This window comes from Astyanax mexicanus, chromosome 13 (assembly GCF_023375975.1).
Source record: "Astyanax mexicanus isolate ESR-SI-001 chromosome 13, AstMex3_surface, whole genome shotgun sequence".
NCBI lineage: Eukaryota > Metazoa > Chordata > Actinopteri > Characiformes > Acestrorhamphidae > Astyanax > Astyanax mexicanus.
The window spans coordinates 17,128,924-17,156,909 of NC_064420.1; the positions used below are offsets into that span (position 1 = coordinate 17,128,924).

General features: G+C 37.5%; 1 protein-coding gene across 3 annotated transcripts; it reads left to right on the forward strand.

Annotated features, from left to right (window-relative positions):
- Positions 1 to 1,893: 1,893 nt before the first annotated feature.
- Positions 1,894 to 27,951, forward strand: acss2 (acyl-CoA synthetase short chain family member 2). 3 transcript variants are annotated; one of them, XM_022663518.2, is made up of 19 exons: positions 1,894 to 2,732; positions 4,532 to 4,727; positions 10,320 to 10,411; positions 10,538 to 10,641; positions 11,285 to 11,357; positions 12,413 to 12,488; positions 13,760 to 13,874; positions 14,647 to 14,691; positions 17,664 to 17,801; positions 19,606 to 19,776; positions 19,981 to 20,114; positions 21,218 to 21,350; positions 21,773 to 21,829; positions 22,716 to 22,796; positions 22,962 to 23,070; positions 23,166 to 23,234; positions 23,384 to 23,560; positions 25,055 to 25,129; positions 25,239 to 27,951. In XM_022663518.2, exons 1-19 carry the CDS (start codon positions 2,606 to 2,608, stop codon positions 25,367 to 25,369), a joined length of 2,103 nt encoding a protein of 700 aa, XP_022519239.2. In that variant the 5' UTR covers positions 1,894 to 2,605; the 3' UTR covers positions 25,370 to 27,951. The 3 variants fall into 3 exon arrangements, with proteins under 3 accessions (XP_022519239.2, XP_022519238.2, XP_022519240.2); XM_022663517.2 differs by having other exon boundaries at positions 1,895 to 2,732; positions 14,644 to 14,691; XM_022663519.2 differs by lacking the exon at positions 14,647 to 14,691 and having other exon boundaries at positions 1,895 to 2,732.
- Positions 27,952 to 27,986: the final 35 nt, after the last annotated feature.

Here is a 27,986-nt window from a genome sequence, read left to right on the forward strand (position 1 = left end):
CACCAAAAAAATTCTCATACTCTTATATTTCATTGGACCACCTTAAGCTTCCATTGCGGCACGCATTCACTGTGGCATTGTTTTAATAAGCATCTGCAATGTCACAAGATTTAATTCAATCCAGCTTTGCATTTTTTCACCAAGGTCTTGCATTGATGTTGGTAGAGTCTGACCGCTGAGCAAAGCCTTCTCCAGCACATCCTAAAGATTCTCAATAGGGTGAAGGGCTGGACTCTGGTGAACAATCCATGTGTGAAAATGATGATCTCATGCTCCCTGAATCACTCTTTCACAATTCCAGCCCCATGAATCCTGACATTATCATCTTGGAATATGTCCATGCCATCAGGGAAGAAAAAATCCATTGATGGAATAACCTGGTCTATATTCAGTATATTCAGGTAGTTAGCTGACCTCATTCTTAGAGCACATACTGTTGCTGAACCTAGACCTGACCAACTGCAGCAACCCCAGATCATTTGCTTAGTGAAATCCAGGTGGTGACTTTTTTGGCCAGGCAGTGTAGTTTAATCAAATAGTGAAAACATGATTTAACGTAAAAATATTTGATTTAAGTAAAGCTACACATTACCATCACCAGACTCAAAGCTGATTTTTTGGTCAATGTGGCTTAGATCTGATCTATTTATGGTTGTGTAAACGTGCAACTTCCATATGTGGTTCCAAATCTGATACGCATCTGATCCATGGACATGCGAAATGAATGTGAACGAACAAATTGGAATTCATGTGTCTTTTTGCTTTTACGCATGCGCTACGTGCTTTTCTCTCCTACCCACACATCTCTTGCTATTGCTTACAGTTATAGCTGCAAAAACAGCAAAAGCAAACCGCCTGGCCTTTTTTCACCTCCTCGACCTGAGCATGTACTTCAGACCAGCTGTGTGCTCATCACTCGAGGCTCCACATTTGAGCTGCTAATGCATCCATTTCACCTTTATTAAGCTACAAGTCGTCTCTCTAATACGAGTTTTTTCGTTGTTTGTCAAGAAGTTGACACTGATACACATATCAGTGTGTGCATGTGAGATGTTTCAGGGACAGATTCGTTCACATTACACACAGATACATACAGATTACTTACATTTGTGAATACAATTACAACTCTACAATTTCAAGTATACAAATAACGTCAGACAAAGACTTAATTTCCAGCATGTTTTGGTAGGTACATATCAAAACAACATACTCCAGAACAAGGAATTAACCAACATAGAACATAAATAACACAACTGCAAATAAAACCAATAGTACAATAATTGAGGAAGGCTAATCAACATACGACTACTCATCATTATAAAACAGATCATAATAACAGAAGAATTTTCTATTTTGCTTTGTGTTAATGCTACTTAAATAATTGAGAAGTGAATTAAATTCAATTAAAAAAATGGGAAGAATTAGTATTTTGTCAGAAATTTTTTGTTTGTAAATAAAACATTTCGTGCGTAGAATGTAAAAGTTTACAATATATTTTAAAGGTTTATTTGATGTATTGTTATAATAACAGATTATATCTTTAAGTGTAAAAAAGTAGACAACATTCAAGGGGGAAAAAAGAAGTGAGGCCAATTCTAACTAGAATCTTTTAGTTGCATTGCACTGGAAAAATAAGTGCTCAAGTGTTTCGTCAACATATAACATATCCACAAAATGAGTTATCAGTGACCATACATTTATAAATGATAGAATTCACTGGATATCTCTTATGAAAAAATGGTATTTATTTGATCTTTTTAGATATGCAGTATTTTTTATAACAGACAAGTTCTTCTTCATTCAATATCCCCAATAAAAGACAACCAGACAACCAATAAAATTTCCCTCTTGGAGTAATTAAAAATCTTAGAAACTGCTGCTTTAAGTTTTTGTCTGTTTGGGTCAAACTGCCAGAGGGGCTCTTCGTGGACATCCTGACAGCTGATTGGTTGATTCTCCTCCTACCAGAGCGTACTGTGAGTTTTCAGCACATCCGCCTTGTGCAGTGTGTGTGTTGTGTGTGTCGCCTTGTCCTTCTCTGAAGGCTGCAGGAAAGAGTCTGCGCGGACTCCCGACCTCCAGACACAGCGGGCTGGACGCAGCTGGGCTCTATCTGTCTGCACCGGGTCTGCAGGGCCGCGCTCGGGGAGAGCCGCAGGTCTGAGCGCTGCTGGAGCTGAATGAGCTCAGCACGCCTCTATCTAAGTCAACCCATTAGCTTAGCTTAGCTTAGCATAGCATTTTGAGACAAGAGATAGGATAGCTAACTAGCTTAGCTACCGGACCTGCCTCCTCTGTGCAGTCAGCTAACGCTATTTGGCTAAGCTAAAGATAGCTAACCTAGCTAACTGACTGGCGAGCCCCATTTCGCATACTCAGTTAGCTAAAGTACAATTCTATGTTTTTTTCTGGTTAGCTAGTTAGCTAAAATTAGCAGCATTTAAACAGACCGCCACCCGTGCTAAATCCATTACCCTCCAATCGCCCTGGAGAAGGGGGATTAGCCGCCTGCTGTAGCCGCTCCTGCTGCTCGCTCCTCGGCTCGCAGAAGTAAATAAAGACGCGCCCGGACTTCATTCATCTCTACAGCACTAGTTCAGCCACAATGATCCCTGAGAAGGTTCCTAAAGAGGACGTGCTCCTCGCCTCGGAGGAGATGAGGAAACAGGCGCACGTTTCCAGCTTCGAGAACTTTAAGGAGTTGTATATAAAATCTGTGGAGTCTCCCGAAGGTGAGTCTAATCTGCTGTGGATTTGTAACCAAGCTAAAACTCAAGTTTCTGCTTTTTATTCCCTTTCTTATTGTATTATTGCATTTGACTTCCCTTCGAGTCATTAAGATTTATTTCAGTTGAAGACAGTAGTCTTGCTGACTAGAGGCAGGGCAAAATATAAGAAATGGCATCTGTGTGTTTCTATTAACATTCCTGCAAAGCCACATCCCAGGACCTTTTTAAGAGTTTCTTTGATTATAGATTATAATCAAGCGGAAGATGGATGATCAAAAGCCATCACACCAAGCTAACCTGCTTGAATTTTTTGCACCAGAAGTGGCGTAAAGTTACCTAAAAGCATTGTGTAAGACTGGTGGAGGAGAACATGTCAAGATGCATGAAAACTGCGATTAAAAAACAGGATTATTTGATAATATCCAATATCTAAATGACAATATTTTTATGTGGGAGAAATGTTGTCTGTAGTTTATATAATAAAACAACATTTTTTACGTTACTTAAACATGTACCTATAAATAGCAAAATTAGAGAAACTGTTCCAGAAACTGAAGTCGTCTCTTAATTTTCTTCAGAGCTGTACAAGGATGTCAGAACAGTAAACTCAGTGTTTATGTGCTCATTCATTCTCACAGCATTACACCACAGAAACACAAAAAATACACCTGAGTAAGAACTGGCAAGCCAAAAGGGAGTGCTGCAGAATTCTCACTTAAATCACCAGATTCCCCACTTATCAATATTTTTAGCAAAAAATATGTAGTTTACATTTAATATTATTATAATTCATATAGTAGTGCCACAAATGTGTTCAATTCAGTTCTGGTCCAGCAGTGGGAATAACTAAACAATGTAGGAGCAAACAGAACTGTTTAAACATGCACATGTTCACATCTGAAAGAGAGAGAGAGAGAGAGAGAGAGACTGACTGACTGACTGACTGACTGTTCTGTTTACAGGCAGCAACACATATATTTTTTTATTTTATTAGTAGTATAATAACTTAGTCAGTCTGAACATAGCGTAAAACCCCTTGAAGCTGTACTATACCAGAAGCAGACTACATTCATAGTAAATGTGTAATAACTAAAAGTTAAAGTTTAAGCCCTACTTACTGGCAGAGCTGGCTCGGGTGTGTTGTGTCTGAGAGATTAGGTAACGAGGTATTTTGTATCTAATCACTATTAGTGGTGTATACATTTGGTGTATAGGTATACTACTTCATGCACACCTTTGCACATATACATGCATATATTTATATTTATTGTATTTATTGTCCTTTGAATGGATTTTCTATAGACTCTTCCACCTCTTTTTTTGTTTCTGTTAGGTGTCCTGCTATTCTGTTTAATACAATAATCAAGATCCACCTTCCTAATACCAAGTTTTTTTTTTCTGTTACGTTTTTTTCACCAGTTTTGGCTGTAGTAATAACAATAATAGAATGCAGTTAAACTTAATAGTATATAAAATGGCTTAGATGTTCTACATAGGTAAAAAACACACTTTTAAACAGTAGACATAGAAGCTTATTCACATTAATAAGCTCATCTAAGGAAACACAATATGGTCATATTGAGGTCATGCCCATGCAGTATATCATATGATAAGTTAAGTTGGTAATGGGATTATTGTGATATACCTAGCATTGAAGTGGGTTTTTGTGATTTCTGCAAAACCTTTCGAATACACTTGTGTACACTTGTTGTGGGATTTATTAATTGTCGATGTTCCCTAATTAAATGTTGAATATCTCAACTGACCTGTATTGGTTTTTTTATTTATTTATTTTAATTTAGAGTTTTGGGGAGATGTTGCCAAAGAGTTCTTCTGGAAGACAAAACATACCGGACAGTTTTTGGACTACAACTTTGACGTGACCAAGGGTGAAATATTTGTCAAGTGCATGGAAGGAGCGACCACCAACATCTGCTACAATGTTCTGGACCGCAACGTCTATGAGAAGAAGCTGGGGGACAGAGTGGCCTTTTACTGGTCAGTGTGTATTGTTATTATGTAAACATGGAGAGTGGAGAGTAGTGTGAGCTGGACACAATGCATGGTTTCAGTATCATTATTTTCGCATTAAATTTTTTTAAGTATAAATTTAAAAGTAAAAAAAGAAACTGGACTATTTTTAAAACATTGCAGTTAATGCACCAGCTGAGAAAGTTCTCTAAAAAAAAAAAAAAAAAAAAAAAAAACAACCAAACAAATAAACCACCCTGCTAAAACCTCTTATCACAGTTCCTTTAGCTATAATTTGTTTCCACCATAGACTGTATATAAAGATGGACGCCGTGTCGCCATTCCCATTCATTCAATGAAAATGAAGCCAAAATCTTCCGACATTTTGGCGATTCAGAAACCAGAGTCTGCGCAGTAGAGACCAGAGGAGGGAGAAAGACTGTGGAGAGAAAGCCTACTCATTTAAATAAACCCGCCCCTGAGGGCTGCCTCCACAGAGCTCACACAGTCTGCCGAGCCGAGCGGAGAACTTATCTGCAGCACGATAAGATTAATATTTTCATAGTAACAGTGCAGTTCGTGCACGTTATGGATATTAACCGTGTACCTAGCCACATGATAGTTCTGTATGTAGCAAGTGGAAGTGAATAAAATACAGCGAAAAAAAACATCACCAAACGGCAGTGAATGCCAGGACTAGTTATTGCTTTAAACAACGAGACGACTCCGGTACTGAAGCTCAGTTAATTTTGCCGCTGAGACGAACTGAGCACATTTTGCGAAATTCTGCACGGATTATGCAGAGTCTAAGCCAGTGCTGCCGTACATCAGCGGATCTCGGGCAGAGCCTTCATGCTATCTGGGTCAGCTTGCCGCACGCACCGGTGACGGACGAAGCCACTGACCAAGTAAAAATATTAATTCTACAGAGACTAGCGAATATAGTTAGTAAGATAACTACACTAATGTTAGCTACCAAATTAAGCTAGCTATATAATCCAACCGAGATTAAATGGTTCGCCTAAGATCTTGATAATTAATAAAATAAAATGCACACAGACACAGGAGTGGAGGGAAAAACAGCCAGCAAACTTACCGAAAAAAACTGCAAAGAACTTTGTCCAGAATGTCTGTTAGAGCAATTAACAGCAGAACACGACATTATTAATACAACAACCTAAATTATAACGGTAGTACAGTTAGCTAAGTAAACATTTGACTAACTACTAGTACTAGTCTACTGCTTGACGTAAGGGGAAAGAAGAACATGATGCAGGTTCTGCTGACGGTCTGGTATTGGTCCCGCCCCGGCTAGGTGTAACCCAGCCCTTTTTACAATAACCACACCTTTTTAAATAGAGCTGAATAACGCTTTAAAAAACGAATTCTGTGGGAATATAAAAAAATTGACAATATAAGCAGAGGTTACACTAGCTGTTGCATTTAAATAATGGAGGTAGAATTACAGTATATTCGAAAAAACGTGATTGAAAGTTGTCTGTTTTGCTATTGAAACCTATGGGGGTGGGTGGGGTTATACAGCTTTCTGCAGCCGAACAGCAGGGGGCGCCCAACCTGTGGTGGCTTCACTTTTGAGAGACAATGCTCTGTCCAGCTATATACAGTCTATGGTTTCCACTGTTGATAACTGTTAAGATTAACAAAAAAGTATTTCCTTTTCAGTTGTGTACTATAGGAGCCAGTGATGGACCATGTTCCAAATCAACCACATTAATAATGCTGTAGAACCTGTGATTTCCTGTATAGAACCACACTGTGGAGTTAAAAATGTAAACATAACCCAGTGTTTCTTATCTTGTGCTAAAAAAATAGATTCTTTTAGCTTTACATCTGATGTTCCTGCTTCACATGTGATGGGGTTAAATATAGTCTGCCTGCATTTTCTGGTTTGTGTGGCTTGCTGTGTTTGTCAGCTCCCCTGTGCTGCTATGCTAATGGCTACTCACCGTATGGGCTGAGTGATTCACTCTGTAGAGGGGTATCTGGTTAAAAAAGGTCTTTTTGCTCCAGCTCTGTTGTTCTATCCAGTGACTGAGGAGCCTAACTAATCTATTAGCCTATCTAATTAATCTTTCCATATCTAACGGGAGGCAGTCTGCAACTATAATAAATTTGTAATGGCTGAAGTTAAATTTTAAACCTTAGATTTAAAACAGAAATGCAAGAGAAATTCAGAGGCCCTCAAGTAATTAATTATTTTTATTTACTTACTATTAGTGTCATAGATATTATACTTTAGCAAAACTTTCACACTTCCACAAAGGATGCTTCTCAGCGACCCAACATTTACTTCCTTTATCTGTTCTTCTATACGATGATCGGCTGCTCTTTGTCTTCACACAGTTTGCCTGTTGTACTCTGCTCCTGTCACTGACTGTGGTGGGCATTGTGCCCACGACTCGTACTATCTGTAAAAGCTTTGGGAGGTGTTCAGTTCATGCTGCTTTGGCAACTTGGATTTTGCAATTCTGGAGCAGTAGAGATTACGACACAGGAATTTAGCGTAAATACTGAGCTTGACGGTTAATTTTTTCAGACAAATTATCTGGCCTTATTCTGGAGTCATAGAGCTCTCTAGGCTAGTGTTAGCTTGCGCAAGTTCCTGCTCTGTAAAGAGACATTTATGACTTCGTCATGCTTCAGTGCTTAGACAGTACTGTTGATGCATATTGGAAATGCCCTGAGTTGATCTATGTTGACATTTGTTTAAAAAGGAAAGGATCTGTGTGGCCTATTAAGGCGAATATCAAGGTATAACAAGCCTTTTGTGTTGCAGCATAGATGTTTTAATTTCACACTATGCTAAATATTTATTTACTCTAAATGAACACATTATTATAAAGAAATAAGATATAAAGAATGTTAATGTTCACTTTAAAGAACTTTTTGTTGTTCCTTGCTGCCTTTGTAAGTTGAATAACTGGTTATAAGACAACATAATATACCATATTTATTGCACTATAAGGCACATTTAAAGTTAAAATCCTTTAATTTTCCCTGTCAGTGCGCCTTTTAGTCCAGTGTTCCTTCTGTATGAATTTTACCAGTCAGGTTGTAAGAAGCAGTAAAGCCACTCCACCAAACTGCAGTGTTATTCAGGAGTTTCAGTTTAGTTCTCCAGCACTGGGGCTAGAGTAGCATTAGCTGCTAACCACTATTTTCTCGTTCAGAGGTGAGTATTATCAGCCTGTAGCCTACTCCTAACCCTGGTTAGCACTGCTTGAGCAGCAATAGCATTACCCACTAACCGCACTCACTATTTCCCTGTTCGGAGGGGAGTATTATCTGCCTGTAGCCTGCTGCTAACAAACGAAAGCGCTTTACTCTCCCAAATAAAGTTTTCTGGAAAGAAATCTGTAGATTTACACCCAGTGCTTGTTTGACTTTAAAAGAAAGTCTTTTTTATAACAGTTTTGTAAAAAAAAAAATAGCTTCTCTTAAAGTGTGCCTTATAAATGCGAATTTTGTAAGAAAATAGACCAAAAAATAGACATTCATTGATTAGTGTGCCTTATAATCTGGTACTGGTAATGTACGTTCTTAAAGCTTTGAAGATGGTTTTAAATAATTAAGAAAACATTTCAGTTATTCCTTTAAATGAAAATATCAAGCTATTTAAGCTTATCTAAGAATTTTTTGTCCACCCTGCCTCTTTAAGAAAGTAACGTAAATCCTCACACTGTTTTATTTTCAGGGGAGCGAAGACACTTGCTGAGCGTTCAGTAAATAATAATAATAACGTCACTTAATCTTTTTCATATTGTCTCCATATTTAGCTGTCTAGTGCATTCCTAAAGCCTGTCTGATTCATAAAGGTTAATGGTCCATTAAGAATACTATATTTTCTGTCATTCATAATATGATCAGGAGGTATCATCAAATATTAAGAAAACATGCTAAGTTAAAGCACTGACAGCTGTTGTCAGCAGAGCTTCAATCAGTATTTTCTTATTTAAACTGGCAGTTCAAATAAGTCACTAAAATCTATATGGGTTTTGTTTTCCCAAATCTGCCCACTGTCCTTCCCTTAGTCCTATTTCTACCCTCCGGGTTGCCAGGTATAGACAACAGCACGCAAACAGTATTATGCCACCCTGAAAAAAGGTAATCACTAAGCTTCAGTAAGGTTCATTAACCATAGCTTGATAATTTATCACCACCAATAGTGTAGTAGAGACGGTCATTTTGGACACTGAAACATATATATTCACTGATCAACTACAGAGACATACTTGTTGACGTTTACCACTGTGTGTCAATCTGGCAACCTGCATGAGCTTTTTGGCTTGCGAGGATGGGGTACGGGAGAAAACTCCTGTAGCAATTTCAGACACTAGCTCACATGCATTACTGATTGTGTTGATTTAAGGATATAAAACAATTTTTACCACAAAATCCAAAATTCTGAAAAATATTGAGAATTACTCTATGGTAATTACTGTTACATAAAAAGGAGACTCATTATCTCTCTGGAAATTAAACCATGTTTTATATTAGTGCTCCAGGAACATAATGTATTTTTACTATGTTTGTAAATTGTTGGCTTCCTGTTGCAAAATAAAAAAGTGTTTAAGCTGAGAAATGGTATTTGAGTATGCTAAAGTCTTATTAATATGATACTTTCCACCACATTTTCTGAAAGTTTTGAGGGCTAAAGGCACAGTCCACTGATAATCACCCGCGAGCTGTATTAATAAATAAGGAAATAGAAAATATCCTTGTAGAAAAGGTGGTTCTATTTGCTTGCTCGTGCTTTATGGTATGTGTTTGTGTTTTGTCCCACACTCAGGCACTCAGAAGATAAGAAAGTTAATATTTGAACCTTTGCTTGTCCTAGCTTGTGCTTTTAAGTAGGAATGTTAGTAAACACAACACTGAGGGGAAAGGGGCCATTTGTGTATTTGTTTTTGAACTTGTCTGATATTTCATTACTGTAATATTATATGGTGTAAAATCAGTTTGCATTTAGCAGCAAGAAATTGAAAACCTAAAGAAAGCACAATTTATTTTTTGGGCGCCGAGTGGTCTAGTGGCCGCTTGTCATCAGCTGCTGCAGCCCTAAGAAAGCACACTTCAATGGTGATATGAATCAGCACAAGGCGTCTGTGAGCTGATGTATCAGAACCGAGTCACTGCGCTTTTCTCCGAGTCGGAGGAGGCATGTGCTAGTCTTTATCCTCCTTGTGTTGTGGCATCACCAGTGATGGGGGACATACAGCTGAGTAGCAGCAGAATTGGTGGAAATATTGGCCTAGCTAAATTAGGAGAAAATTTAAAAAAAAAAATTAAATGTAAAAAAAGAAAGCACTTTTTTTTGTAGGAAGAATCTCTTTTATATACATATATCAGAGGAGGTGTGCATTTGTCTTTAACCTGGCCTTACTAATGTTGGGGAATTACTAGTGCTGGAGGAAGTTCATAAATGGTGTTTGGGTAATTTGCCTTCGAAATTGGGAAGAAAATGTATAAGAATTATTTTAAAGTTCATTAGAGTTGTACCAAAAATTAAAACAGAATGTAATATTTTTGTTTTATGTGCATCATTATAAGGCAATGATATGAATTAAATTCTTCTCTGTCATCACTGTAATTGCGCAGGGAGGGTAACGAGCCCGGTGATGAGAAGATTGTGACCTACAGAGAACTCCTACAGCAAGTCTGCAAGTTCGCCAACGTCCTCAAGTCACAAGGTATTTAATCAGTTTGGATGCTCAGGCTGGCAAATTTATTGGGACGTGACCCATTTAAGTAAATCAAATTTTGTAGCTGTGCACATTCTCATTTCCTCCTCTCTCTCTCTCTCTCTGTATCTACAGGTGTGAAGAAGGGCGACCGGGTGTCCATCTACATGCCCATGGTGGTCGAGCTGGTGGTGGCCATGCTGGCTTGTGCCCGAATTGGAGCTGTGCATTCGATAGTGGTGTGTGCTCTGTCTGTCTTTTATCATTTGAAATAATTAGACTGCTCTTTGCTTCTGCTAGTGTTTGGAGGTTTTTCCCAGTTAATTTGGTTCATTTGAATTACTCTGCTAATGCGATTTTCAAAATGAGGGAAAAGAGATTGTACATCTTTACTTATACAGTAGAATCTGAAAAAGAGAATCTCAGTGTAGATAGGATTGTGATTCTGTCAGAAACCTGTGAATTTGTAAAAATGTGATTTTATGATTTTGCACTTTATTTTTTATTTAATAGTCATTACATTCAGTTTCATTTACATATTGCACAGTGTCCATTTGGAAAATTAGGGTTGTATGTGAATCTGGGAAAAATGCCCAGCCTTGTTTTGGCTTTTCACATGTTTAAACCTGATTTATTTTTAGTGTGTGCTTTTATCAATACTTGTAACAGGAAAACACTTTTTAAATCATTATGTTTTAGTAAATTCTGCTTTTTATTTCTAAAAAAGCTGCTTACGATGAGTGTAGGTGCTGAATATAGCCAAAGTGGCAGCAAATGAGTGGATAACTAACTAATAGGAGAAACTGAGTTCTGGTGGTGTGTGTATTTATAGAAAGTTTTGAATGAGTGTTTCATTGTTTTAAAGTGTGTGTCGTATTTTAGTTTGCAGGGTTTTCCGCCGAGTCCCTCTGTGAGAGAATAATAGATTCACGGTGTTCTCTGCTGATTACAGCGGGTAAGAAACGTATCTGATTTAAATTTATCTGGTTTATATGACTTAACCTGTTATAATCTCAGTGTTAACAGTAATTAGCTTAGATTTTCCTGCCAATGTGGATTGTTGACTTTAATAATTGTTAAGAAGTCACAGCATTAGAAACGGAGCATTTGTTTTCTAAAGCTTATTACTGCCAAGTTTTGGCACAGGCCTCGGAGTGCCTGAAAGTAATTGTTTTATGACTGACTACATTAGCTTAATAAAAAAAAGGTAACACTTCCTTTTTTTTATTAGGACTCTATTAGGATACGTGTCACAATACAGGGGTTTAAGTATATTGCAAAATATTGCAATGGTGTAAGCACTGTGATATATTGCGAATGGGTAAATCAATTACATAAAATAAATGATAAATTATATTACAGTTAGATTAATATAATCCATGCGATGTGATGATTTAAGTCTTGTAATTGATGATAATGTCCAAATATTTTCACTCCATCAATTTCACAAAACACACTTATTATTACACTTATTACACTTATATTTATACAATCAGTTCAATTGTTCAATTAGAACAGTTGTATCGATGTAGTGGGTGTGGTTTAAATTTCCTCCACACTGATGTTAATATAAATTTATAAAAAATCAATAAAAAAATACTACATCTATAAAAAAAAGTGACACTGACAACATTGAAGCACAGTCAGTGAAAGTTTGTGGTAAAATATGATAAACTGTCTCAAGACACTTATTGATATGTGATGCTCTTGCTGTTTAATAAAAGAGTAGAATAGAATAAAAACTTATATTGGTTTGGATCTGGATCTTATGTCTTTTATAATCTAGAAGATGAAGCTGTGTGTGTGTGTGTGAGTGTATAAATATTGAGTCTAATGCAATGTTTATCAGAAAACTGGTGGTTTGCTGTAACCCACATACAGTACCCCAGCCTGGCCCAGTCAGACTGGGTTTGTATATAAACAGCAGGCAGGCTAATGACACCAAACAGTGTGTTTTCATTAATCACACTCTTAATGCTGTCTTTTCTGTCTGTCCTGTATTCCGCTCAGACGGCTTTTACAGAGGAGATAAGCTGATCAATCTGAAGCTGATTGCTGATGAGGCTCTCCAGAAATGCAGGGACAAGTAAGACTTGCATAATCACTCACATTCACCAAACCTTGCTGCAGTTCTGGGTACAATACACTGTCATCCCTGATCATGGGTACCTTATAGCCCAATTGAGCCCAATTCAAGTGCTACAATTTTTAATCGCTTGTTTAAACAGTATAATGCTGATATTTACTCTTAACTATAAATTTAATAAAAAAAAACACACTTTACTAATATGACATTTTTCGGAGTATAAGGTTCACTATTAATGAACGTCTATTTTCATACATAAAGCTCACCGCATTAAAAGGTACATAAAGAAACACTAGTAAGGATGCCTACAACGAAGTGAGCAAGGGTGTCGCCAAGTTTGCACTTTAATAGGGAAGCTGGGGGAGGCGCCTAAGTACACAATAGTCAGGGATTGTACGATCATGGAAAACCTGGAAAAGTCATGAAATTTAAAAATAGCAATTTCCAGGCCTGGATAAGTTTTGAAAAAATAAAAAAAAACCCAGAAAGTTTTGGAAAAGTCATGTTAATTTGGTCTATAAATCTTTGTGGTTCCAATTATCGACTGAGAAAATCTATATTGAGCTAACAAACAATTAATTCAGTAATTTAGGCCTACACAATGAAGCTCTCAGGATCTGACACGCAATCTTTAATAATAAAATGTGTGTAAGATCCTGAGAGCTTCGTTTTAGGTCTACTTTAATACATTTTGTTTATAGTTTTAGTTGATTTTTAGTTATTATTGTCCATGTCTTCACTGATGTTTTAAAATTTTTATGGCCATGAAAATTTGCCTTCAAGGCATGGAAGAGTCATGAAAATAAATACTGGAAATGCATGGGTTAAAAGTGTATGAACCCTGAATACTGTAATTCCTTAAGAAGTAAGAAAACATTTATTTGTTTAAGTCAAACAAACCCTCAAGAGAGAAATCTACACAAATTTCCAGGATTTTATTCAAGGGGAATAGCTAGCAGCATAGCCAGCTGTGGTTAGCAGCACTACCTAGCCACATTTAGCAGCGCTAACTTCCTTATACTCTGTAATTTATCAGAGTAGCTTTACTGCTCCTTACAACCTGATCGGTACAATTCATAAATAAGGAGCTTTTTTGGGACAATGAAAGGATTTTTGGTGAGCCTTATAGTCCGAAAAATACTAATAAAATCTAAATTCTTAATTGGCACATTTGAATTTTGTGAAAGCTGTGTTACAAACAGGATTATTTATAAGCCAGGTTGAAGATTGTTTCATGTGTAAGCTTGTGCAATACTGTGTGTTTGGTTCAGGTCTTTCCCTGTGGAACGGTGCATTGTGCTGAAACATTTATCTAAGGAGGAACATGAATCCTTGTTGCTGGGCTCCCTGTCGCCCCCAGCCAAGCGTTCCTGCCCTGACCTGCAGGTGAATCACGACCTTTCACCTACATCCGTCTTTTATTATCCACATCCATTAACCAGTCCTCTCAATATAATACTGTCTGTTTTACCCCTGCAATGTGTGTGTATATTTTACCTATATATTTATTTATTTATATATTTGTTTATTTCTGTCCTATTTGTGTAATTCAGGTTGCTTATTTTGAAATCTGGCAACACCCTTGTGGTATTGAGCTGAAGCCCTTTTAATCATGTAGTAGAGCTGTATTATGTTCTTACCACAAAGTTTAACTGTCTTGCATGGTTGTGAATGTCAGGGACAGTGTACAGTTTTGTGATGATATTGAGTCAAAGGGTTATTAGCAAAATACTGTGCCTGTTGTGTCTGTCTTATTTTGGAGACTTCAGACTAAAGACAGATCATATAAAATCAAGCTTAATCACTTTTAATTTGCACTTTTTATTTTCATTTGCATGCATTTGCCCACTTACGGCAGGCTACATGACCGAGTGGACAGTTTTAGTGAAAATATATATATTTCTAAAATCACTTTAATAACTGTGATATTTTTCCAGAAAAGGGTGAACACCTTAAGCTTTGCCTCAGCTAAATATGCAGACGATAGGAGATATTCATGACTCAAGCCTATACGTGAAATTAAAATTAGGCCCATTAATATAGATATTGGTCCTAAAGGTCTTCTGCTCTACAGTAAAGGTGTTGCCATATTTAATCCTTTCCTCACTATCTTCTGTATGTGCATAATCTCTCCATTAACCCCCCTCCCCTTTAGCAGGAGAAACAGAAAGGAAATGTAAGGAAGGTCCGTTCCATCCCTAAGGTATTTCCATCCCTCCCTGTGCTTAACTCTAGCCTCTTCTTTTTCTTATCATGTCTTTCTTTAACACTTGTTTGTCCACTTCTTTGGGAAGGTTCAAGGCCTGTATCAGTCTTCACACTTTCACACTGTCTGTGTGTGCGCTTCTGCAAATGCAACACACCATACACATTCACGCTAGGGATGTTCCGATCGATTCCGGTGATTTGGGATTGGGGCCAATCCAGACATTTTAATGGATGAGTTATTGCTTCAATTCAATCCAGACGTCTAAACCAATCCCATTGCTTAAATAAGACCATTTATACACACAATGTAGTTCTCTGTATGCCGTCATGCTGAAATTAAGTCACGATAAGTCGGCTCAAGAGCAGAGTTTAGAAGAGACAAAATATTGTGTTTAATGGTAACAGTGTGATGGAACGACCATCCCTGCTAAGCCTAATACATTCTTTCTAAAAACTTGGGTATCTGGTTACTTTCACGGGAGTTCTTCTGGACACGTCACGCATCTTTACATACTTACGTCACACGTACAGCCTCTAAAAGAGGATCCGGCTCAGTATTACTGAACACGAGCCACTGGTGGAGCAATGGAGACTTCAGAAAGGGAAACTTAGTAGCTCATTAACCATATGTAACTTTATATACTAACTCTCTTACATCCTTTAAAGACATTTTACTCACCAGTTTATGACTGTAAGTGCGCTTACTCTCTCTGACTAAACATAACCTGGAATCAAATTTATCTCCTCTGTAAAGAGACCACATCACACCCACCCAGTTTAAAATGATTCTTCAGCATGCTCAGTGCAATTACCCATTCAATACTTGTGGAAATTAGCTTTAATTCAAAATCGGGACATCCCTAGTTTACACACTTTTCAGACTTGGCATTTGCAGTTGTTTAAAATGTGCAGAGGGAAACAAACTGTCCAGTCTTTATAATTGATGGATATATTTTCATGCCAGTTCTGAAAGAAAAGCCTCAGAGGATAACAGATGCCCTGTTATCCAGAAATACTGATGGTGACAAGTCACTCAGAAGTAGTCTTGGACCCATATGAACTGCCTGTAGTCACTCTGCATTTTCTGGCTGACCTGTTATCATTACTCTCTGAAGGCTGTGGGGTAATTGGAGTACCTGGGTTGTAAAGCCAGGTTAGCCAGTCGGGGCAGAGGGGTAGTTATGGGACCCAGGCAAGCTCTGAACTGATGTGTGCTGTGTTTATAGAATCTTTCCTATGGTTAAACTGTCAGAAGGTCAGAAATGTAACCCATGCAAGTGTTCAAAACAATCCTTGTCTAGGCCGGTAACAGTATCTGTTTTTTGGATGATATATTGTGCCTGCAATAAATTATGATGGCCATTTTGAGGCCATTCAATACCACTGAGAGGTAAACACACTCCGTTCTGCATAATGTTTATGGCTGTTAGAGTATAGCAGATTTTTCTTTTTATTTCTATTTTCTCCCATTTTTCTCCCCATTTAGCTAGGCCAATTTTCCCACCCATTCATTTTTTTAAACAGCATTTTACTGTAAAAAAAAAAATTGTATTTTTATTGGCAAAATAGATCAAATGTTATTTGAGTGTATGGCTTAAGGCATATGCTAAACAATGTCACTGCAGAATTATCAGAATAGTATTGCCTATATTGAACTATTGAGTCTACTCATTTAAACATTAATATATATACAGCTCTGGAAAAAATTAAGAGACCACTTCAGTTTCTGAATCAGTTTCTCTGATTTTGCTATTTATAGGTATATATTTGTGTAAAATGAACATTGTTCGGACAACACTTCTCCAAAATTCCAAATAAAATATTGTCATTTTGAGCATTTATTTACAGAAAATGTGAAATGGCTGAAAAAACAAAGTTCATATTCATAAAGTTTTAAGAGTTCAGAAATCAATATTTGGTGGAATAATGCTGGTTTTTAATCACAGTTTTCATGCATCTTGGCATGTTCTGCTCCACCAGTCTTACACACTGCTTTTGTAGAACTTTATGTCTCTTCTGGTGCAAAAATTCAAGCAGTTCAGTTTGGTTTGATGGCTTGTGATCATCCATTTTCCTCTTGATTATATTCCAGAGGTTTGCAATTGGTAAAAAATCAAAGAATCATATTTGAGTTTAATAAATTAAACAAATACTTGTAAAGTTGAAGGAATTTGAAATAGATGATTTTCAGTTTGGGTTTCAGTTTCTGGTAACAGTAATATTTTCTTTATGGTTTACTTGCATGGAGTTTGTTTCTGACCTTCCAGTTATTTGAGCACTTTTAGTGCTTGGGAAAGTGAGTTTGGACACAGTCGTGTCACCTCAGTGATTCTAATAGCTTTTATGCCTTTGAGTGATGCCAAAATCTTTCTGCTCCTCTCTTCTCCCACTGTCTCATAGATTTGACTGTCCTCTGAGTACGGTCAAACGCAGCCTCGGCCTTTACTTCCGTTTTAGTGCTCTTGTCACTTAGTGTTCCCTCCTCTCACCCCATTATATGCATGCTAGAACAGATCTAATCAAGTAGACTCTTCTTCTGATCATGTAATCTTTCCTTTCTGTAGTTCTAAGATAGATCTGTCAATTGCTAACTTTTATTTTTCTTTTACTTTGTTTGCTGTTGCCTAATAATGTGTGTTTTAATGCTAATTTTCAACGTGTCTGATTGAATGCCATGTGGAATTAGACATTTGATTTTAATACAGTTTGACTGATTTGCATCTCCAGGTCACTTGTAAATGGGGAAGGGGGGTTTGAAGGCCATCTAAGGGTGTGCTTATATTTGTAAACTTTAGTTACTAAAATTAGTCATTTTGTTCTGATCTGCAAGTATAAACACACCTTTAATGTTTGGGTTGGTCTGTAAAGATTGTAGAAAAATTTGTTCTGAACATCTACTCAGTCCGTGCTCAGGATAGCATGAAGAAGACTGATCCTCTGCTTTTCCGTTCCGTGTGCTTGGTGCAGGTTCCCTGGAAGCCAGAGGTGGATGTGTGCTGGCACTCTCTGATGGAAGGAGCTTCTGATGAGTGTGAACCGGTTTGGTGTGAATCTGAAGACCCTCTCTTCATTCTCTACACCAGTGGATCAACTGGGAAACCTAAGGTAACACATCAGTAACTTAACTTTTTATATTCTGTGGATTTATGTTGCAACCTAATCTCACAATAAAAAAAAATAGTTGCACCCAGAAGAAATCAAAGAACAGAAATGAAACTTGGTGGGTAGTCATGACAGAATTCAAGATTCAAGATTCAAAGAGTTTATTGTCATGTGCACAGTAAGGAACAAGTTTCCTCGTACAATGAAATTCTTTCTTTGTCCCTTGCCAAGTATTAAATTAAATTAAATTGGTGTTCAATTTACATCCAGGATGGAAATATATACATGAAAACGGTAATGGGTTATGGATATTATTTACAAGTAAGTACATGTTATCTACAGCATTGGAATATGAAAAAAGTGCAAAAAGTTCAGTAGTGCAATTATAACATTTTTGCAGTAAAGTGAGCATGTGCCTCTGAAAAATGTCCTTGACATGTAAACGTGTAGAGAGTAATGTGAATGGTTATTTCTGAGGTAGGTTCAAGAGTCTGGTAGCAGTGGGGAAGAAGGAGTTCTTTAGCCTGGTGGTTTTGCATTTCACACTTCTGTACCTCCGGCCTGAAGGCAGAAGTGTGAACAGTCCATGCTGGGGGTGGGTAGAGTCTTTGAGGATGGAGGCAGCTCTCCTGAGGACTCTCTGGTGGTAGATGTTCTGCAGAGAGGGCAGTGGAGTCCTGATGATCTTCTCCGCAGTCTCCGCATATATACATATTTACTGACCAGCTACAGAGTAAAACGTCTTGTTGCTTGCCACTGATGACAATTTGACAACCGGCTTGAGCTTCATGTCTTGGGAAGAGGAGGTAAGGCAGAAAAACGGAATCTAGTGTTTGGAAATTGCACTGCTATAGCCATTTTACACATTCGCTCGCATTTATCAATGGTTGTTCGTTTAAGCAACCCTGTCGAAAGACACATCCTAACCTGTCAAATCAGAAGGGGACAAGAGATTGCTGAAACTATTAAAATTGTCCTACGCATTATTAAAAAGTGGAAGGAGCATCACCTTAAAGGAAGGAATGTGGTCAGAAAAAACTTAAATATTTTGCAAAATCTGATCACTAAAAAACACTACAGCTCTGGGATATGTTTAATGGTAAAAGTAAGAGCATTTCCACAGCACAGTGCAATGGGAACTCAAGTGGTTTTCTTAAGGATACACAGCTGTTTAGTCACAATCATATCAGCGAGACTAACGGCAGACACTGCTTCAGTTTGCTAGAGAACATAAAGATATATTTCTGGAGCAATGGAAGAAGGTCATGTGGTTTGATCAGTCCAGATTTACCCTGTTCCAGAGTGATGGCACATCAAGGTAAGAAGATAGGCAGGTGAATTGATGCACCATCAAGCCTGCGGGAGCAGTGTTCTGAACTGGGGTTGCTGCATTTGGTCAGGTCTAGTTTCAGCAACGTTATGTGCCCAAAGAATGAGGTCAGATGACTACCTGAATATACTGAACATTAACCAGGTTATTCCATCAGTGGACTTTTTTCGTTCCTCATCGGGCTGGAATTGTGAAAGAGTGGTTTCAGGGAGCATGAGATTTGTGCAGTCGTCCAAATCTTCATCACCAACAAAGTTCAAAAACTTAATCCAAAAAATTTATCCAAATCTGGATAAAAAATAAATGTTGTGATGTTGCAGAAGCTTGTGGAAATGATACAGCGAATGGATGCTGTAATCAAAGCTAAAGACGGTCCATCCAAATATTACAGTGTGTGATTTTTTTTTTTTTTTTGTTCTTTCGTTTGTTTGTTTACTTGCTTTTATTTGAGGTGTCATTCTTGTGTCCCCTCCCCAGGGTGTGCTGCACACAGTCAGTGGTTACATGCTGTACACCGCCACAACGTTCAAACTCGTGTTTGATTACCACCCTGATGACATCTACTGGTGCACAGCAGACATTGGCTGGATCACTGGTCACTCATACATCACGTATGGGCCCCTGGCCAATGGTGCCACCAGTGTGCTGGTAAGTGCTTAATGCAGTGGGATTTAAACACTTTAAATTAAACACTCAAGTCCAAATCTAATGGGAGTACTCTTCTAAAAGATAACATATTTTACTGCTTAGATAGTGAAGCTGGACCTGATTAACCCTAATTCTTATCAGATTCGGTAAGAACTGCTCCCAGTACTGTTCCCAGTGTTTCACTCTTTTTATCTCTGCTTTTAGTTTGAAGGTCTTCCTACATACCCAGATGTTAGCAGAATGTGGGAGATAGTGGATAAATATCACGTCTCCAAGTTTTACACAGCCCCCACCGCCATCAGACTCCTCATGAAATATGGCAATGATCCAGTTCGCAAGTAAGTCCTTTATTACAGCAAACTTTGCTCAGCTGGGTTTCACACTTCTGTGCTTTATTTCTAAAAGTAGATCCTCCGTCAGTGCTTAGTCAGTGCTAATCACAGTAAGCAGATGATTAAATGTGCAATAATGTGTAATTCATCTGGGTTCCTATGGGTTAAATTGTAAGTAATGTAAATCATTATATTTGACTAGTTTAAATATCTTGTCATGTAATGAACTACAAATTGTTAATCAAACAACTATTATTTTCTCCTAGGAATACATTCATTGTAACCCTGTATTTTTAATGCATCTTTTTAAACTGAAAGATACTAAAAAATAAATAAACCTATAAATCCAAGTTTTTATTCAGGTTAAGCTAAAATAAGGAACTTCATAAAAAAAACAATAAAATACAATGGCAAAAACATTTAGAAAAAAAAACTATTAAGATTGAATTAAGAAGAATTGAAATAATTTAGATAGAAAGATAAGTGGACAGGCTAGAATGTAAGGAAAAAAATGACTAAGGACTGAAAAGATTTTGAAGAAATTAAACAGTTGAAATACAATAAAAAGGTAAAATAGCAAATATAATCAATAAAAGAACAAATAAATAAACTTAATAAAAAGGTAAAACAGAAAGTAAAACACATAAATATGTATAAAAAAAAGAACAATCATCTAAAACTGTTACTAGCTGTCAGAAGGTAACACACACTAATAAATCACCACCACATCAGTCACATTCTCAGTACAGCATTGCAGCGCTGAGAATGATCCACCACCCAAATAATACCTGCTCTGTGGTGATCCTGTTGCATACTGGCCATTTAAAATACAGGGGGACAAGAGGATAATTAAAAAACTGTACAGAGAATCAGAAGGACTACAGGCTGTAATTATAGAATTGTCATATGCTTTTTTTATGACCAGTGGAACAGTTTGCTGAAAAATAGATAATTGGTGTAGAAACAAGGTGGTGTTCATTATGTTAAGAACGATTGGTGTATGTTAGCATAATAATGCAATTATGCAATAATTACGTAACTATCGTGGCACATGGACATGCAGGTCCATGCTTTGTGGCCCATTAATGGCTGTGTGTTTTTGTCCGTAGATATAAGCGGAGTTCCCTGAAGATCCTGGGTACAGTAGGGGAGCCTATTAATCCAGAGGCCTGGCAGTGGTACTACAATGTGGTTGGAGAGGGGAGATGTCCTGTAGTCGACACCTTCTGGCAGACTGAGACAGTAAGCAACTATTCCTGTAATTCTATTTAATGTGACTCTGAACTAAAACTATGTTCAGACTGCCAGCTCAAATCCAATTTATGATTTATTAAGATGGTATACAAATTGATGTTGGGTAGTCTGGACATCCAGAAACCACGTTATCAGATTTTTGCTAATCTGATCCAAAAACATATTTGGAGGAGGTTTAAAATGTGATTAAAATGTGGTTGAAGAGGCGTCTCAGCGTGTGGGGGTGACGCCAACATTGTTACCACAGCAACCCGTGCACATACTTTTGTGATATCCGGACACGCAAATCTGATCTGAACACGTGCAAATAACAGATCTGATTTGAGAAACAAATCCGATTTGCCTGCAGCCTGAACACAGCTATAGTGTTCAAACAAATGTTGACTGACTTCTCTTACCTCATGTTTCAGGGAGGACATGTACTTACGCCACTGCCTGCAGCCACGCCTCTCAAACCAGGATCTGCAGTGAGTGTCTATCTCCTGATTTTACTCTGTAATTGTTAAGTGTTTTATGAAACAGATCAGAGTGATATGAAACGGGTGGTACTGGATGTATCTTCCTCCCTCTCTCTCTTTCTCTCTCACTCTCTTTCTTTCTTTTTGTGCTTTTACAGACGGTTCTTAATAATTTTGATGTGCATTTTACGCCCCAGATGTAATTCCCAGAGGAATTACAGACACAAGTGCCAGTTGATAACTTTCATACTTGGACAGGCAAAACTGGCAATTTACACAAGCAGAAAGAATAAAGTAGAACAAGACACAGATCATGACACTATCAATCTTCACACAGCTAGTCAGAGCATGAAAAAAATATTTAAATTTTTATGAAGGTAGGAATGATCTTGTCACTTCTAAGCTGGTGTGATGTTTTGAGGAGGCTGTGTTTTTATTGCTTTTTACTGCACCAGAGCTGCTATGAGCCGTGTGTCTTTTTAATGTGACCTTGATTTTTTAATGTTCATTTCTGCTTGTTGAATATATATATATATATTCACAGACATATAAGCATATATATATATACACAGACTTCTCTTCGTTTTTAATTCGATTGGATGTTTTTTATTTTTTATTTTTTTCCTTTTGGTATAATAAACTGTTGTTAAAAAGTATTTTTTCTCTCTGTCTGTCTCTCTGTCTCTCTCCCTGCCTGTGTCTCTCTCTCTCTCTCTCTCTCTCTCTCTCTCTCTCTATCTCTCTCTCTTGCTTTGTCTCGCTCTCTCTATCGCTCCCTCTCTTTGTCTCTTTCTTTCTCTCCCTCTCTGTGTCTCTCTCCGTCGCTCTCTCTCTTTGTGTCTGTTGACTTCAGGCTTTATAAAACAAGCTTCTGTTTTGTTGTGTGTGTTTTTAGACTTTTCCATTTTTTGGAGTGGTACCTGCCATTCTGAATGAGTCAGGTGAGGAGCTGGAGGGACCAAATGAAGGATACCTGGTAAGAGGAGTCATGGTTTTAAATCATTTTTAGCATATATATATATATATGCAAATATAATACATATAATAATGATATATCATAATTAAGTCCTGAATATACTATGCAAGTAGAAAAACTTAAAAAATGTAATACTAAGAAACTAAAATGTGTTTTTTTTCGCAGGTGTTTAAGCAGCCTTGGCCTGGAGTAATGAGAACTGTGTTTGGGAACCACCAAAGGTTTGAGACCACCTACTTCAAAAAATTTCCTGGATACTACGTGACCGGCGATGGTAATGTGAATAACTCCTTTTTTGTGATGTGTACTTTGTCGTTATACTGACGTGAGCATGAGATGTTAAGATGTGAGTGTGCGCTGTGTGTTTAGGGTGTCGCAGAGATAAGGATGGCTATTACTGGATCACTGGAAGGATTGATGACATGCTGAATGTTTCTGGTAAGAGCTGATGATGATTCTCCGTCTGTTCATCCTGATATTTTAGTTGAAGTTTGGGGGAAGAGTTGTAATTCTTTGCTTGTTCTTTCTTTCTCATTCTTTCTTATGTTTACTCTCCCTCTCTGACACGTTCTCTCTCTCTTTCTCAGGTCACTTGTTGAGCACGGCGGAGGTGGAGTCAGCTCTGGTGGAGCATGAGGCGGTGGCGGAGGCTGCAGTGGTGGGCACACCGCACCCAGTTAAAGGAGAGAGCCTGTACTGCTTTGTCACACTCGCAGATGGCATGAACTACACTACCACTCTGGAGGCGGAGCTAAAAAAGCAAGGTTTGTATTCTTGTGTGATCTTATGCCCAATTTAGATTGAGTTGTTATTATTAGAAACATCCTTTAAAAATATATATGTTGCATTCACACAGAAATATAATCAGCTAAGGTTGATCAAGTTAATCTTATTGGTTCACCTGGTCACATGGTCATATTTACAACGGCTGTGAACAAAGAGTCAGAGAGATGCAGGTTTATTAAGAGTGTTTTATAAAGGGACTAGGCAAGCTGTATGTGTGTATTTGGCTTGCAAACATTTGGACCTACAGTTCATGTGCAAAAACACTGCTGCTTAGTATAAGTGACACCTTGGTTTTGTAGATAAGTTTCTCAACATGACGACAAAAGGTGAAAAAGTCAGACTGAGCCGATACAATAACTACTGAATCGTGAGTGCTGCTGTGGTTCTGCTGTGGGTGGGTTAATATGGTGATGGGTGGTCCAGCACTGCCACTATGATCTGAGGATTACTGGTTCAAATCCTGGATCATGCTGCTTCACCATCAGCAGCCAGAGTCAGAGAGAGCACATAAAGCCTCACAAATCTCTTGTAGTGCCATGATAGTCATCATGGCCATCTGTTGGCTGATGTGTCAGAGCTGGGTCACAGTGGTCACTGTGGCTACCCAGTGATGCTGGGAGTTTGGATATCTGCTTGTAAAAAGAATATATGTTCTTTTCCTGAGCCATATATAATAAGACAATTGGATAGAAAAAAAATATTAATATTATAAAAACACCTTAACTTTTAATGGAAGTTAATGTAAAAAGTTTATTCCAGGAAATTTTGGAGAAGTAATATTGGTCAATTCATCAAGAAAATGACACAGTTTGTGTTTCAAATTGTGTAGTAAGCTAAAAATCAACATAAATGAAGAAACTTTTTAATTGGATGGCAACGTTATGTGAAATCCTTGAGCCCAAATTTCTTATCGCATTTTTCACACTATACGGTGCACTTAAAATCCTCTAATTTTCCCAAAAACATCAGGGCGACTTTTAATCCAGTGCGCTTTATGTACATATATTTTTACCAGTCAGGTTGTAAGGAGCAGTAAACCCACTCTGCTGACGTACAGCGTTATACAAGATTAAATATTTCCGTCTAGTTCTAATATTGCCCTGGCTTACCTGGCTTTCTCAGTCGATAAATGGAAATAATCTGGTCTATAAATCTTTTTTTTCTGTGACTTTTCATAACATTCTGGGTATTTTTTCAAAACTTTTTCAGGCCTAGAAATTGCTATTTTCCAGGTTTTTCTTGACTGTACGAACCCTGTCAGTGTTAGCAGGGCAAGACCAGAAGAAAAAAACTCTTATTTTGTGTGCTACATTTTTAACTCTTCCCAGATTTAAGATTTAAAGTGAGAACTGAGAGAAAAGGTTTCACAGGGTTTCTTACAGTGTCCATTGTGTCTCCAAGGGTTAATAAACAGTGTGTCTGAGATATATATAATATATATATAATGTTTTTCTTTCTTTTCTTATAAACAGTGAGAGAGAAGATAGGTGCCATCGCTACACCAGACTACATACAGAACGCCCCCGGGCTTCCCAAAACCAGATCAGGTACCAGCAGAGCCCTTTTTTCTCACTGTGTTTGTGTTTATATAAATGAGTATACTACGTTTTATTTATAGCCTTCAGCGAATGACTCTTAATGTTCTCTCTATTACAGGGAAAATCATGCGCCGTTTGCTACGCAAGATAGCATCAAACCAGCGGGACCTGGGAGACGTGTCCACGCTAGCAGACACTTCTGTCATTGAACAGCTGTTTGAGAACCGTTGTTGTACCGCTCACATGTGATCACAAGGGGGCACTGATCGTCACACTCCGCTCTGATCTGGTTGAGGTTGAAACTCAAGAAGGGATTTAGGGTAAAGTGTAGAGCAAGGCTAGTGTTACAAAAAAGTGGCACAAAAAAGAGGAAAAAATAAAAATAAAAATCATGTGTAAATGTGTATACTGCATTTTGCAAATGATTGAGAATCTCTGGGAACTGAGGGGAAGGTTCGGATGGGAATTCGAATGAGTTTTTCTGGACCCTCTTACTTGTATATTAAGTAATGTCTTAAGCCCTATCCGGACGGGATTAGTTTCTCAGGTGAACGTCTGTGAAAAATATTTCACACTTCTACTCAGTAATAAAACTCTTGCATCCGGACTGCAATTGAAAAAATAGGAGGATCTTTGTGGAAATGCACCCAAAGTGTAATTACGGTGCGTGGCAGTGGACAAATAGGTATTTTATTAAAAACGATGAGACGAAACTCAGAGATGGCAGTCTGGACGGGACTAAAATAACTGGAGGACCGAAAAAACAGTAGGTAATTCAGCATGTAATTTTCTCAGAGGACATCTGAAAAAAACACATACATGGTCGTTCTGGATGGGAATAAAATCACGGAGGACCCCTCTATAAAAGATAAAATTACCCTCAGGACCCCCTGAGAAACTAATCCTGTCCGGATAGGGCTTTAGTTTTAGTTTTAACTCAGAGTTTATTTTTGCAAGTATGGCTTTGTTTTTTTTTTTGCCTCATTTTTTTGTGTTGTTGAATTGTTTTTCTTTTGTTTTTTTTCTTTGTTTTTTTTGTCACAGGCATTTTGCGAGTGGCGTCATGTAATAGGATTGATTACACACAAGCTGTATGAGCTGATTATTGTCACATTTCTCTTTGTACTTTGCAGAAGACTACTGTCCTGTTTTACCTCTAAACGCATTGTAATAATTTGAGGTGGCATCCTTGATTGTATTGTCCAGATTATTATTATTATTTTTTAATTCTGCCAACTGTAGATAGTTTTTATATGACTGCACTTATACCCATGTGCCAACTTTAACCCAGGTATGGGTTGCAATTTGCGTTAACTGCTTAAGGGAAATTATTTTGTTGTAATTCCTCTTTGTATCCAACAATGCCACTCCTACAGAAATACTCATTATTGATCCATTTGCAAAACCAGTGTCATAGATGAAACTAGTAAATTTTAGGAGCAGCACACAAGCATTAAGAGCAGTACTCAAATTTTATCCATAAAGGGCCAGCGGCACTCCCTATGTAAGTAAAAACTTGTTTAAAGGCTGAGGCAAGCTGATTAAACCAGTAGAATCAGGGGTGCTTCTGCTTTATTGGCATAAAAACCTGCACACACACACTGCCCCACATAAAGAGTAGGGAGAGGTGAGCTGTACTGGGCAGGCGGTACTATCAGAGCCTGCAGGTTTCTGGCCTCCCCCATTATGTCAGAAAATGACTGTAAAACACTAGGAGTGAGTCCTGAATAAATGGGGGTAAATGAAGATAAACTGCTAAAAACTCAAGTTAAAAATAGTTTCTAGCTACTTGTTCAGGATCTTACTTTAATTTACAAAGTAAAATGAAGTATTTTGTGTAGAAAAAATAAATAAATAGAAGAAGAAGCAAAGAAACCATATCTGTATATTTCCACAGTACTGAAACTGTGTTGAAAAAATAACAAAAAAACTCTGAATAAAAAAAAATCTCATTTATATACAATGATATTGCGCATTTCTAAACCCCTTTCTTCATTTTGGACTCACTCTAGAGCGCCCTCTAGTGTCTGACCTTCCCAGAACACATTCTGAAGTGAGTATTCTATTCTCCTCTCTAAAAGTCTCTGGTACTTTATAATGTTTTAAAAGCATCAAAACCTCTTCCTGTGTCCTGAAGGGTGTATAATTTTTTACTACAGTGATCTCTGTCTGTGCTACAATACATTTGTAATCATGTTGAAAGAAGATGAGACAGATGTTCTGATTAATTTCTATGCAGATACAAAATAACTCAGCTCTGATGCTGTTTCCCAGTATTTAGTTTAGCTTCTGGAACACTGAAGTAAATTGCATGCTTTTTACTGCAGAACCACATTTCTCTACAGACCCTGTACTGTCCCGTAACTGTCCGTTTGTGTCTGAGAGAAGATGCAATGAGGTATTTAGAGAGACTTATAGTTAATTCATCCTTTCCGAATCTAATAAATGACTGCCATTTGATTAAATGCACCTAAGGATAAATTCTGTTGACATGGTTATGATGCGAATTCAGATGATCTCAAACATGCTGTGCAAAACTGTTGTTTTTTTTCATGTTTTGTCAAAAATGCTCATATTTTTTAATAGTTGTACAAGTCATTCAGTATTTATTTTCCTTTACTGAATGTTGCTTTGACTGTTTTCAGGAGTTTTATTTGCTCATGTCCTTAATCAACCCTGTTATCTGTCTTCCTGATTTATTTTGGTTCCATTTTCTTTAACATTTATGCCCTTATCAGTTTATTGTTTGACAGTTTTTTAACATGATTGCTCAAATTTTCAAAAGTGTGAGTAAAATAAAGTACCAGTCGAAAACGCTGGTTATGCATGTATATTATTTAGTTTACTGATTAGTGTTAAAAAAAGA

Excerpts from the sequence above, each read along its gene's own strand:
- acss2 (XM_022663517.2), top strand. The coding sequence starts at position 2,606 with ATGATCCCTGAGAAGGTTCCTAAAGAGGACGTGCTCCTCGCCTCGGAG. Across the intron at positions 17,802-19,605 it reads GATCAACTGGGAAACCTAAG|GGTGTGCTGCACACAGTCAG; the intron begins GTAACACATCAG and ends TCCCCTCCCCAG. Across the intron at positions 19,777-19,980 it reads ATGGTGCCACCAGTGTGCTG|TTTGAAGGTCTTCCTACATA; the intron begins GTAAGTGCTTAA and ends CTCTGCTTTTAG.